The sequence below is a fragment of the Symphalangus syndactylus genome, chromosome 9 (assembly GCF_028878055.3).
Source record: "Symphalangus syndactylus isolate Jambi chromosome 9, NHGRI_mSymSyn1-v2.1_pri, whole genome shotgun sequence".
Classification (NCBI taxonomy): domain Eukaryota; kingdom Metazoa; phylum Chordata; class Mammalia; order Primates; family Hylobatidae; genus Symphalangus; species Symphalangus syndactylus.
In genome coordinates, this window is record NC_072431.2 from 85,761,522 (window position 1) to 85,773,260 (window position 11,739).

Consider the following 11,739-nt stretch of genomic DNA (forward strand, 5'->3'; position numbering starts at 1 on the left):
AGGTGGTCTTCTGCCTCAGGTAATACATTACAGACAGTGAGCCACCATGCCCAGTTGCTGCCTACATTTTCAATATTCCACTCAACAAACATTGACACTTCCTGGGACTGGAAAGTAAAAAAAATCTAAGTACTATGTAGAATTAAGCAAACAAGTGATGTTTCAGAAAGCCTACATCAACACTAACTCAAACAAGACAATTGTTATTTAGTTTTTATTTCATAATCATAAACTTAACTCTGCAATCCAGCTAGGCATGGGAGGGAACAAGGAAAACATGGAACCCAAAAGGAACTGCAGCGAGAGCACAAAGATTCTAGGATACTGCGAGCAAATGGGGTGGAGGGGTGCTCTCCTGAGCTACAGAAGGAATGGTCTGGTGGTTAAGATAAAACACAAGTCAAACTTATTCGAGTTGTCCACAGTCAGCAATGGTGATCTTCTTGCTGGTCTTGCCATTCCTGGACCCAAAGCGCTCCATGGCCTCCACAATATTCATGCCTTCTTTCACTTTGCCAAAGACCACATGCTTGCCATCCAACCTTGAAAGGGAAGAACAATCACTATGACTGGCAACCACAAGCAGCCTCCATGTGTCATGAACCAAGATGAGAAAGGTAGCTTTTTTTTTTTTTTTTTTTTTTTAACTAAAGCCTTTTGTACTGTCATTAAACATAGATTCTCCAATTACCATTAAAGTTACACATATAGAATGAACTGCCCCCCCCCAAACAAACACAACAAAAACAAAACAAAACCAAACCCAAAGAATCAAAAAACCCAACCAATCGCATGTTATTAATAGTAACATAAGCTGGGCGCGGTGGCTCATGCCTGTAATCCCAGCACTTTGGGAGGCTGAGGCGGGTGGATCACGAGGTCAGGAGATCGAGACCACGGTGAAACCCCGTCTCTACTAAAAATACAAAAAAATTAGCCGGGCATGGTGGCGGGCGCCTGTAGTCCCAGCTACTCGGAGAGGCTGAGGCAGGAGAATGGCGTGAACCCGGGAGGCGGAGCTTGCAGTGAGCCGAGATTGCGCCACTGCACTCCAGCCTGGGTGACAGAGCAAGACTCCGTCTCAAAAAAAAAAAAAAAAAAATAGTAACATAAAAGTAGCACTTAATTGGCCGGGCACAGTGGCTCATGCCTGTAATCCCAGCACTTTGGGAGGTCAAGGCAGGCAGATCACTTGAGCCTAGGAGTTCAAGACAAGCTTGGCCAACATGGTAAATCCGGTTCTACTAATAATACAAAAATTAGGTGGGAGTGGTGGTGCATGCCTGTAGTTCCAGCTACTCGGGAGGCCGAGGCAGAAGAATTGCTTCAACCCAGGAGGAGGTTGCAGTGAGCTGAGACGGCACCACTGCACTCCAACCTGGGAGATACAGCGAGATCCAGTCTCCAAAAAAAAAAAAAAAAAAAAAAAAGGCACTTAATTGGTTGGGCACAGTGGCTCATGCCTGAAATCCCAGCACTTTGGGAGGCCAAGGCAGGTAGATCACCTTAAGTCATCACGAGTTCAAGACTAGCTTGGCCAACATGATGAAACCCCGTCTCCACAAAAATACAAAAAATTAGCCAGGCATGCTGGCACACATCTGTATTCTCAGCTACTCAGGAGACCAAGGCAGGAGAATCACTTGAACCCAGGAGACAGAGGTTGCGGTGAGCCCAGATCGTGCCACTGCACTCCAACCTGGGCAACAGAGCAAAACTCCATTTCAAAAAAGTAGTACTTAATTGAACCACCCAGCTAAGTGCCCAGTTTCTATTATAGTATCTGACATTCTATATCACACTGGCTATATTTGTAGCTATGTATGCTCTTCTAGTATCTTAGAGATGAAAAAGTCTGTGGAAGGAAAGGTTGAAGAAAACAAGTAGTGTTTGTTCCGTTCCCCCCAGGGCAACTTTTCATTTAGTCAGGTGGTTAGTGTGCCATGTTGTACCCTTACCACTCAGTCTTGGCAGTGCAGATGAAAAACTGGGAACCATTTGTGTTGGGTCCAGCATTTGCCATGGACAAGATGCCAGGACCTGTATGCTTTAGGATGAAGTTCTCATCTTCAAATTTCTCCCCATAGATGGACTTGCCACCAGTGCCATTATGGCGTGTGAAGTCACCACCCTGTCAATATATAGGAAAAATGTCACTTCTGACAACATAACCATAAAGTGTGCCAAATCTGCAAGGTTCAAACTTTAAACCCAAGTTCAAACTGAATAGAAGGGTTAAACAGAACCGAAATGGTAGAGTAACAGCTCAGATATGTGTATCCTGAAATATTCTGGCTCAATCCCAAATGAAGGGAGCAACCCAAATAAAATAAAATTCAGTAAATTTCGTACCTGACACATAAACCCTGGAATAATTCTGTGAAAGCAGGAACCCTTATAACCAAATCCTTTCTCTCCAGTGCTCAGAGCACGAAAATTTTCTGTTTAAAAAAAAATTAAACACACATATACATACATAAAAAAATATATATATACACACACACACACAAATTGTCACAATTGGAACTTCTTTGTTAAACTTAGAAAATGGACCAACCTGCTGTCTTTGGGACCTTGTCTGCAAACAGCTGTAAGAGAAAATTAGTTAATTAACATCTGCTTATTTTGTTGCTTAATACCCATGTCTTTAGGGGCTTCTGAGTCATAAATTCATTTTCTCACTAGAATACTTCTTCAGTAATTAAATCCCAAGAACTGCTCCTGACAGCCATAAGGCCCTGCAGGCAGTTGGGTTAAGAAACATGAAACCCAAAGACATGCCAAAAATCCAGAACTAGTCATAACTTAAATAGTGAGACTTCTAGAAAGTGTCTCATCACAGTAGTACATCACACCTACTTCTGAAAAGATATATGGCTTCTTAAATGTCTAACACCACCCCCCAACTTGAGCTAGAACCTACAAGGCAAAATTCTAAGGAACAGCAAGCACTGCTGCACGATCAGGGGTAAATAGCTGTTCTTTTAGTCACTTGTAATGAAAATGCTACTACCTCCAATCTGTTAACATAGCTTTATGGATTAGATGAGCAGTCACTTCTTGGTTTCCAGGCCCCTTACCTAGTAGTGGGGTAAAAAATAAAGATTGGTTTCTAGTATATCTGGTTGTGAACCTTTCTTGAATGTATAATACATTATGGCTAGAGAAGTAGCTTAAAAACCATAAGCATTTACAAGCCCTTTCATAAAAACAGCTTGTTTAAAAGTAGCATTTTATAAGCTATTTCACAGACGTGACTGAATTAACTATTAGTATCCGTGGACATTTATTTCTCTTACAACAATGTATTTTTTTTTTTTCCGAGACAGAGTCTCGCTGTCGCCAGGCTGAAATGCAGTGGCTCGATCCTGGCTCAATGCAACCTCCGCCTCCGGGGTTCAAGCCATTCTCCTGCCTCAGCCTCTACAGTAGCTGAGATTACACGCAAACGCCACCACGCCCAGCTAAATTTTTGTATTTTTAATAGAGGTGGGGTTTCACCATGTTGGCCAGGATGGTCTCCATCTCCTGACTTCGTGATCCTCCCGCCTGGCCAACGCGCTTATTTTTTAGTTTTTAGGTATTTGTACCTAGAATCTATGGTCTTTCTAAAACATCAGCTTTTCTCAGAGCTTTGTAATACATTTAAGTTACTATGGCTTCCCTTTCAGACTTTCGCTAAAGCCAAAGCCCTCATTGGCAGTTACCCCTCCATTCTCATCACGACCTGCAAGTCCTTTCTCATTTCCCTTAAGCTCTCTGGGTAACCTGATGCCTAGCATTAGGTCAGGCCAGGTTTCCACGAAAGCCCTTGTCACTTACCAGCTTTGACTACAGTCATAGGTGGGGTGGGGTGTGGATTAACATGCAGTGTTTCAGTGCCTACTATGTGCCAGGCACTAGGGACAGCCTAGGCAACAAGGAAATCGCCCTGTCCTCACGAAGACTGCATGAGGATCAATCTATTTTCGGAATAAGATCCCAAACTAGCCATTGGTGGCCTTTTGAGATGTGGTTTAAAGGAATAAAACCACTAACATCCTATTTCGCTACTCCCTAAGGTCTATCCATGTTCACTGGAATGGAATCGCACTCAATATTTAATTTTTAAGACACACGCCAAGTTTAGATATTACGCTGTAATTACAACTGATCTTGAAGAACTCATTTAACGCTCTCAAAACTAATTAGGTAATCACTGGTAATCCACCTTGGTCAGAAGAGGCCTGCCTTGTGGCCAGTCGCAACTTGCTTGCTAGGCAGAGGGACAATCGGGAGGGGCTCAAGTGCGCCTCCCCCGCCAGCGCCGTCACTGCAGTAGAAGGCGGTCCTTGGGCACCAGCAAAGGCAAGGCCCATTTTCACATTTCCGCTTGGGGGTAGGGGACACGGAGGGACGTTTGGGGCACATGTATAAATATTCCTCTTTATCCAAATGGAAGATATTTCAAGTGGCAACCCGTCACATCCCAGCAAGTCTCCTTTTATAACATGGCCTCCCGGGATCTACAGGACTGAGCATGGACGGGCTCACACCGCGCCTCGATCCTTGAGAAAAACCCTCAAGCAAACAGCTTCTCAGCTCAGAATGTAAAGCACCCGTGCCTGCCAGGGGACAGCTTCCCAGGAAGGCGGTCGTTAAGCGCTCGCGAGCGCGCTTCTGGCTCCGGTATGCGGTTCCCAGGCCGAGCTAGGGCGGAGCCCAACGACTCTCAAGGCGCGGACCTGAGCGCGGCCGCCGAGCACGTGCGTCGGGCAGGACAGGGCGCGGCCACATGAGGCGGGCAGGCGGACGCGGGCCCCCTCCCCCAACGGCCGCGCAGCCGCCCCGCCTGCCTTTGTCCGCCGCCGCCCCGGCCTCCTCACCGCGCCTCGCGGACCTCCCAAAATGGCCCCTCGTCAGGAAATGGCGCCGCCGCCCGCCCGCGCTCGCCCCTCAAGAAGGGTCGCCCCGCGCCCGGGCCTTCGGGGCGCCACCACCCACCCCGACCCCGGCCCGCTTTCTGGGCCCCATTCCCGCACGCCGCCGCCCGCCCGACCTCAAAGGAGACGCGGCCCAAGGGCTCGCCGTCGACGGCAATGTCGAAGAACACGGTGGGGTTGACCATGGCTAACAGTACACAGTTTTCCTCGGCGGCGGCGTCTGCAAAGCGGCACGAGCCTGGCCTCCCGCCCCTTTTATACCACGTTCGGCCCCGCCCGCAGCCCGGTCTCGCGCCTGCGTCCTGGCCAATCGCGTCTGCGACTTCGCCAGAGTGACAGTGCATCTGGCCTACAGACGGAAGCCGGCGCTGGTGGGGACGACACGAGAGGCGCGCGTGCGTGCTAACGCGCGGAGGCAGGTTCCCGCCCGCGGGCTCCGTCGCGGTGGCTGCGGCATGGGACTCGGGGCGGGGCGGCAGTACGGGACGCGGGGCACGGGGGAGGGTCAGTGCGGAACGGGGGTGGGCAGCATGGCGCGCGCGCACGCGGGAGACGGAAGCGCGGCGGCTCTTCGGCCGTTGTCAAGCGATGAGGCGCGTCTCCCCATTGCACAGAGGGGGCAACTGAGGCGAACGCAGGCCTCAAGGTCGCGCCGCCAGTCAAGGTCGACTGGGGTCCCGCGCCCAGACCCTACGCCTCCGCGAGCGGAAATGGGGATGGCGCGTCCCCGAGACTTAGGAGCAGCCTTGCGTCCGCATTCCGCTCGGGCAACTACCACGTCGCGTCCTACCAGGCAGTGTCAGGAAGGAGGTTGCCTTTGAGCATCGCTGTTTTCTCTAACGAGGTGGGACAGGAGCAGGCTCCGGTTTTGAGAGATTATGAAATACTTTCAAAATGCCCTACTTTCCGAAAATATCTTACACTCTGCTGAATCTTCTTCAGGAGGAAGCCATTAAAACAGGAGCCTGGCCAGGCTCTTACCTGTGAAGATGCATTGTGCATATTTTGCCCTCTTAACTCTTTGAATCTCTGCTCCTGGTCTTTCCCTGCCCCCGCCCCGCCCAGCTCCTACCGCCCCCGCCTCGGGGCTGAATTGTGCTTTGATTTCTGGGTGAAAGATAAGCCACAATTTAAAAGCGAATTTCTTCAGGCAAAGACATTAATAATACTTTCATTAAAATGCACTTGTAGGTCAGGCGCGGTGGCTCATACCTGGCGCTTTAGGAGGCGGGGAGGCCAAGGCCGGGGAGGATCGCTTCAGCTCAGGACTTGGACATCAGCCACCAGCCTGGGCATCTTAGAGAGACGCCGTCTCTACAAATAAAAATAAAAATTAGCTGGGCGTGGTGGCGGTCGCTACTCAGCAGGCTGGGCGGGGAGGATTGCTTGAGCCCAGAGGTCGAGACTGCAGTGGGCGGTGATCGCATCACTGCATTCCAGCCGGGACGACAGAGTGTGACCCTGTCTCAAAAAATAAAATAGGCCGGGTGCGGTGGATCACGCCTGTAATTCCAACACTTTGGGAGGCCGAGACGGGAGGATCACCTGAGGTCAGGAGTTCAAGACCAGCCTGGACAACATGGTGAAACCCCATCTCTACTAAAAATACAAAATTAGCGCCGGGCGCGGTGGCTCACGCTTGTAATCCCAGCACTTTGGGAGGCCGAGGCGGGCGGATCACGAGGTCAGGAAATCGAGACCACGGTGAAACCCCGTCTCTACTAAAAAAATACAAAAAATTAGCCGGGCGTGGTGGCGGGCGCCTGTAGTCCCAGCTACTCGGAGAGGCTGAGGCAGGAGAATGGCGTGAACCCGGGAGGCGGAGCTTGCAGTGAGCCGAGATTGCGCCACTGCACTCCAGCCTGGGCGAAAGAGCAAGACTCCGTCTCAAAAAAAAAAAAAAAAAAAAAAAAAATACAAAATTAGCTGGGCATGGTGGCGCGCACCTGTAGTCCCAGCTACCCCCTTGGGAGGCTGAGGCAGGAGAATCGCTGGAACGTAGGAGGCGAAGGTTGCAGCGAGCAGAGATCGCGCCCCTGCACTCCAGCCTGGGAGACAGAGAGAGACTCCGTCTCAAATAAACAAAAATATAAAATGCACTTATGTGACTGGTGTTAAGAAAACCTTACCAGAAAACATTGGTAGGGTTGGCCGGGCGCGGTGGCTCACGCTTGTAATCCCAGCACTTTGGGAGGCCGAGGCGGGCGGATCATGAGGTCAGGAGATCGAGACCACGGTGAAACCCCGTCTCTACTAAAAATACAAAAAATTAGCCGGGCGCGGTGCCGGGCGCCTGTAGTCCCAGCTACTCAGAGAGGCTGAGGCAGGAGAATGGCGTGAACCCAGGAGGGGGAGCGTGCAGTGAGCCGAGATCGCGCCACTGCACTCCAGCCTGGGTGACAGAGCAAGACTCCGTCTCAAAAAAAAGAAAAAAAAAAAACCTTACAAGGGAATTGATATATCCTGGGCTGTCACTTAAGTTGCAATGTTAAGGATATTATTTAATGTTTCTTTTCATTTTTTTTGAGACAAGGTCTCACTCTCACCTAAGCTGGAAGTGCAGTGGTGTGTTATCGGCTCACTGCAGCCTCTCCTTCCCATGCTCAAGCGAGCGTCCCACCATAGCCTCCCAAGTAGCTGGGACTACAGGCATGCACCCACACCCAGCTCATTTTGTGTGTGTGTGTTTTGTAAAGATGGGGTTTCGCCACATTGCCCAGGCTGGTCTCAAACTCCTGGACTCAAGCGATCCGCCCACCTCAGCCTCCCGAAAGTGCTGGGATCATAGGCGTGAGCTGCTGCACCTGGACGTTATTTAATGTTTCTAAAACTCAGTTTCTTCATGTGCACAACCAGGGCAGGGTTGTGGTGAGACAAAAATGAGAATTCATCTGATAGATGAAGTACAGTTTCTAGCCTCTTGCCATTGTTAATAACCATGAGGAATTTATTTATTCGAGATAGAGTCTCACTCTGTTGCTAGTCGGGAGTGCAGTGGTGCAATCCTAGCTCACTGTAACCTCGAACTCTTGGACTCAAGCATTCCTCCCTCCTCAACCTCCCAAATGTCTAGGACTAAAGGCACAAGCCACTGTGCCAGCTAATTTAAATTTTTTTACAGAAACTGGTTCTGGCTCTGTTGTCAGGGCTGGTCTCAAACTCCAGGGCTTAAAGGATTCTCCCACCTTGGCCTCCCAAAGTTCCAGCATTACAGGTGTGAACCGCCATGCTCAGCCTGTGTTGGAAATTTAGACTATGTTGTTTTGTTCTCACCACCATCCCATTATCCCTATTTTACAGATGTGTAAAGTAAGGCTCTGGCTTCTTGTTCAGAGTAATGGCCTATGAGTGTTAGCAAAGCCAAACTGGAAACTGCTTTTTTACCCCCCACTCCACATCACTTGTTGCTTTGTGATCTTAAGGAAGCCACTTGTCCTCATCTGACACTAAAAAAAATTGCCCAAGGCCTTCAGGCATAAATTCTTTCAATTTCTCTCTCCATCCTAAAACCTAGAGCAGTTAGGAACTCCTCCAAAGAAGTAAATGAATGAGGCCGGGTGAGGTGGCTCATGCCTGTAATCCTAGCACTTTGGGAGGCAGAGGCGGGTGGATCATTTGACATCAGGAGTTCAATACCAGCTTGGACAACATAGTGAAACCCTGTCTCTACTAAATATACAAAAATTAACTGGGCAGAGCTGGGCATGGTGGCTCACACTGTAATTGCAGCACTACGGGAGGCCAAGGTAAGTGGGTCACTTGAGGCCAGGAGTTCGAAACTAGCCTGGGCCAACACAGGGAAAATCCATCTCTACTAAAAAGTACAAAAATTAGGGCCGGGCACAGTGGTTCACGCCTGTAATCCCAGCACTTTGGGAGACTGAGGCAGGCGGATCATGAGGTCAGGAGTTCAAGACCAGCCTGACCAATATGGTGAAACCCCATCTCTACTAAAAGTACAAAAATTAGCCGGGCATGGTGGTACACATCTGTCATCCCAGCTACTTGGGAAGCTGAGGCAGGAGAATTGCTTAAGCTTGGGAGGTGGAGGTGGCAGTGAGCCGAGATCGTACCACTGCACTCCAGTCTGGGGGATGGGGTGAGATTCCATTTCAAAAAAAAAAAAAAGTAAATGAATGCATGAATGAATAATAAATAGGCTGGGCGTGGTGGCTCACGCCTGTAATGCCAATGCTTTGGGAGGCCAAGGCAGGAGGATCGGTTGAGCCCAGGAGTTCGACACCAGCCTGGGCAACAGAGGGAAACCCTGCTTCTACAAAAAAATATATATTTTCTTTTATTGTTTATTTTTATTTGAGACAGAGTTTCGCTCTTGTTGCCCAGGCTGGAGTGCATGGCTTGATCTCGGCTCACTGCAACCTCCACCTCCTGGGTTCAAGCAGTTCTCCTGCCTCAGCCTCACAAGTAGCTGGGATTACAGGCATGCGCCATCACGCCCAGCTAATTTTGTATTTTTAGTAGAGACGGGGTTTCTCCATGTTGGTCAGGCTGGTCTCAAACTCCCAGCCTCAGGAGATCCGCCCACCTCGGTCTCCCAAAGTGCCGGGATTACAGGCGTGAGCCACCGCGCCCGGCCTGTTTTATTTTTATTTATTTATTTATTTATTTATTTATTTATTTATTTATTTATTTATTGAGACAGAGTGAGTTTTACTCTTGTAGCCCAGGCTGAAGTTCAATGAATGGCACGATCTTGGCTCACTGCAACCTCCACCTCCTGGGTTCAAGCAATTCTCCTGCCTCAGCCTCCCAAGTAGCTGGGATTACAGGCATGCACCACCATGCCCAGCTGATTTTATATTTTTAGTAGAGATGGGATTCATCATGTTGGTCAGGCTGGTCTTGAACTCCTGACCTCAGGTGATCCGCCCACCTCAGCCTCCCAAAGTGCTGGGATTACAGGCATGAGCCACTGTGCCCGGTCAAAACATTTTTAAAAATAAAAATTAGCCAATCAAGGTGGTGCATACCTATAGTCCCAGCTACTCGGGAGGCTGAGATGGGAGGATCACTTGAGCCGAGGAGGTTGAGGCTGCAGTGAGCCATGATGGTGCCACTACACTCCAGCCTGGGTAACAGAGCAAGACCCTGTCTCAAAAATAAAAATAAAAGTAAATACATCCGGCTGGGTGCAGTGGCTCATACCTGTAATCCCAGAACTTTGGGAGGCCGAGGCGGGTGGATCACTTGAGGTCAGGAGTTCGAGACCAGCCTGGCCAACATGGCGAAACCCCGTCTCTACTAAAAATACAAATATTAGCCTGGTGTGGTGGCGGGCTCCTGTAGTCCAGCTGCTCGGGAGGCTGAGGCAGGGGAATCGCTTGAACCTGGGAGGTGGAGGTTGTAGTGAGCCAAGATCCAGCCACTGCACTCCAGCCTGGGTGACAGACTGAGACTTCGTCTCAAAATAAATAAATGAATACATCCTTGTGACTTGTCCTTCCTCTCACTACTATTTGAAGTCCTGCCTTTTTGTCACCGTCAGCATTGTCACAGCAAAGTCCTAGTTCTTGTCATTTCATCTACGCAGGCATAGGGTATGTACACTCAAGAATATAAATGTTCATGTTTTGTTAAGTGGGGAGCTGATATTGTGGGGGTTCCTTTTCTGACATTATTTGTTGAGTGGGACTGTCTAACTGTGGAAACTATCAGCAGACACAGAACCTCAGGAATGTGGGGCTGTCCATGCCTTATTTGGATGAATCAGACCAAAAGCAAATCCAGCTGAACTCGACAGTGCCCTGATCTGGCTAGCTGGAGGTGTTCTATGCCAGCAAGCAGAACTCTGAAACTCAACTGTAGCTCCTGATCATATAGCATCTTATAAACGAATGCTTATCTCAAAAATGTGCCTGAGCAAGAGAGAAGGTAACCAGGGAAAAAATTAGGGTATTCAAAATTATGAAAACAGACGACTTTGGGTAGTAACTTGTCTTTTCTGCGCCTCTTGCCCAAGGCCTAGCTTGGTGCCTCTGCTCTTCCGGCTGAAAGGAAACCGCTTCTGCTGAGACCATCAGTGACCTCTCAGCCCACAAACCCAGGTGCTTTTTGCAGGTCTGACACTGCCTGCGTCAGACAGGTTTCATCACCTCCTTGATTGGAAAGCTTCCTCTCCCTGATGGCTTTGACTTTTCTCTCATGTTTCCTTTACCATTTCCCCTTTAACTCTTTCACAGATTTCTCCTCTGTCAGAATTAAGCATTTGATCTTGTTTTGTTTCCTTACACGCCCTCCGAGATCAACCTCATCCTTTCCCATGGCTCAAATTCTCAGATGATTTTTTTTTTTTTTTTTTTTTTTTTTGAGGCAGATTCTCGCTCTGTTGCCCAGGCTGGAGTGCAGTGGCGCGATCTCGGCTCACTGCAAGCTCCACCTCCCGGGTTCACACCATTCTCCTGCCTCAGCCTCCTGAGTAGCTGGGACTACAGGTGCCACCACCACTCCCAGCTAATTTTTTGTATTTTTAGTAGAGACGGGGTTTCACCATGTTAGCCAGGATGGTCTCGATCTCCTGACCTTGTGATCCGCCCGCCTCAACCTCCCAAAGTGCTGGGATTACAGGCATGAGCCACCGCGCCCGGCCTCTCAGATGATTTTAAACCAAGTTTTCAGCCAGGCACAGTGGCTCACACCTGTAATCCCAGCACTTTGGGAGGCCGAGGCAGTCAGACCACCTGAGGTCAGGAGTTCAAGACCAGCCTGGCCAACATGGCCAACTCCATCTCTACTAAGAATACAAAAATTAGCTGGGCGTGGTGGTGTGCACCTGTATTCCCAGCTACTTGGGAGGTTG

General features: G+C 49.3%; 1 protein-coding gene across 2 annotated transcripts; it reads right to left on the minus strand.

Moving 5' to 3' along the window:
* Positions 1 to 200: 200 nt before the first annotated feature.
* Positions 201 to 6,838, minus strand: PPIA (peptidylprolyl isomerase A). 2 transcript variants are annotated; one of them, XM_055293235.1, is made up of 6 exons: positions 5,039 to 5,151; positions 3,014 to 3,080; positions 2,558 to 2,588; positions 2,353 to 2,441; positions 1,959 to 2,131; positions 201 to 542 (listed from the first exon to the last, which is right to left on the minus strand). In XM_055293235.1, the coding sequence occupies exons 4-6, from the start codon at positions 2,359 to 2,361 to the stop codon at positions 407 to 409; spliced, it is 318 nt and encodes a 105-aa protein (XP_055149210.1). In that variant the 5' UTR covers positions 2,362 to 2,441; positions 2,558 to 2,588; positions 3,014 to 3,080; positions 5,039 to 5,151; the 3' UTR covers positions 201 to 406. The 2 variants fall into 2 exon arrangements, with proteins under 2 accessions (XP_055149210.1, XP_055149209.2); XM_055293234.2 differs by lacking the exon at positions 3,014 to 3,080 and having other exon boundaries at positions 5,039 to 6,838.
* Positions 6,839 to 11,739: the final 4,901 nt, after the last annotated feature.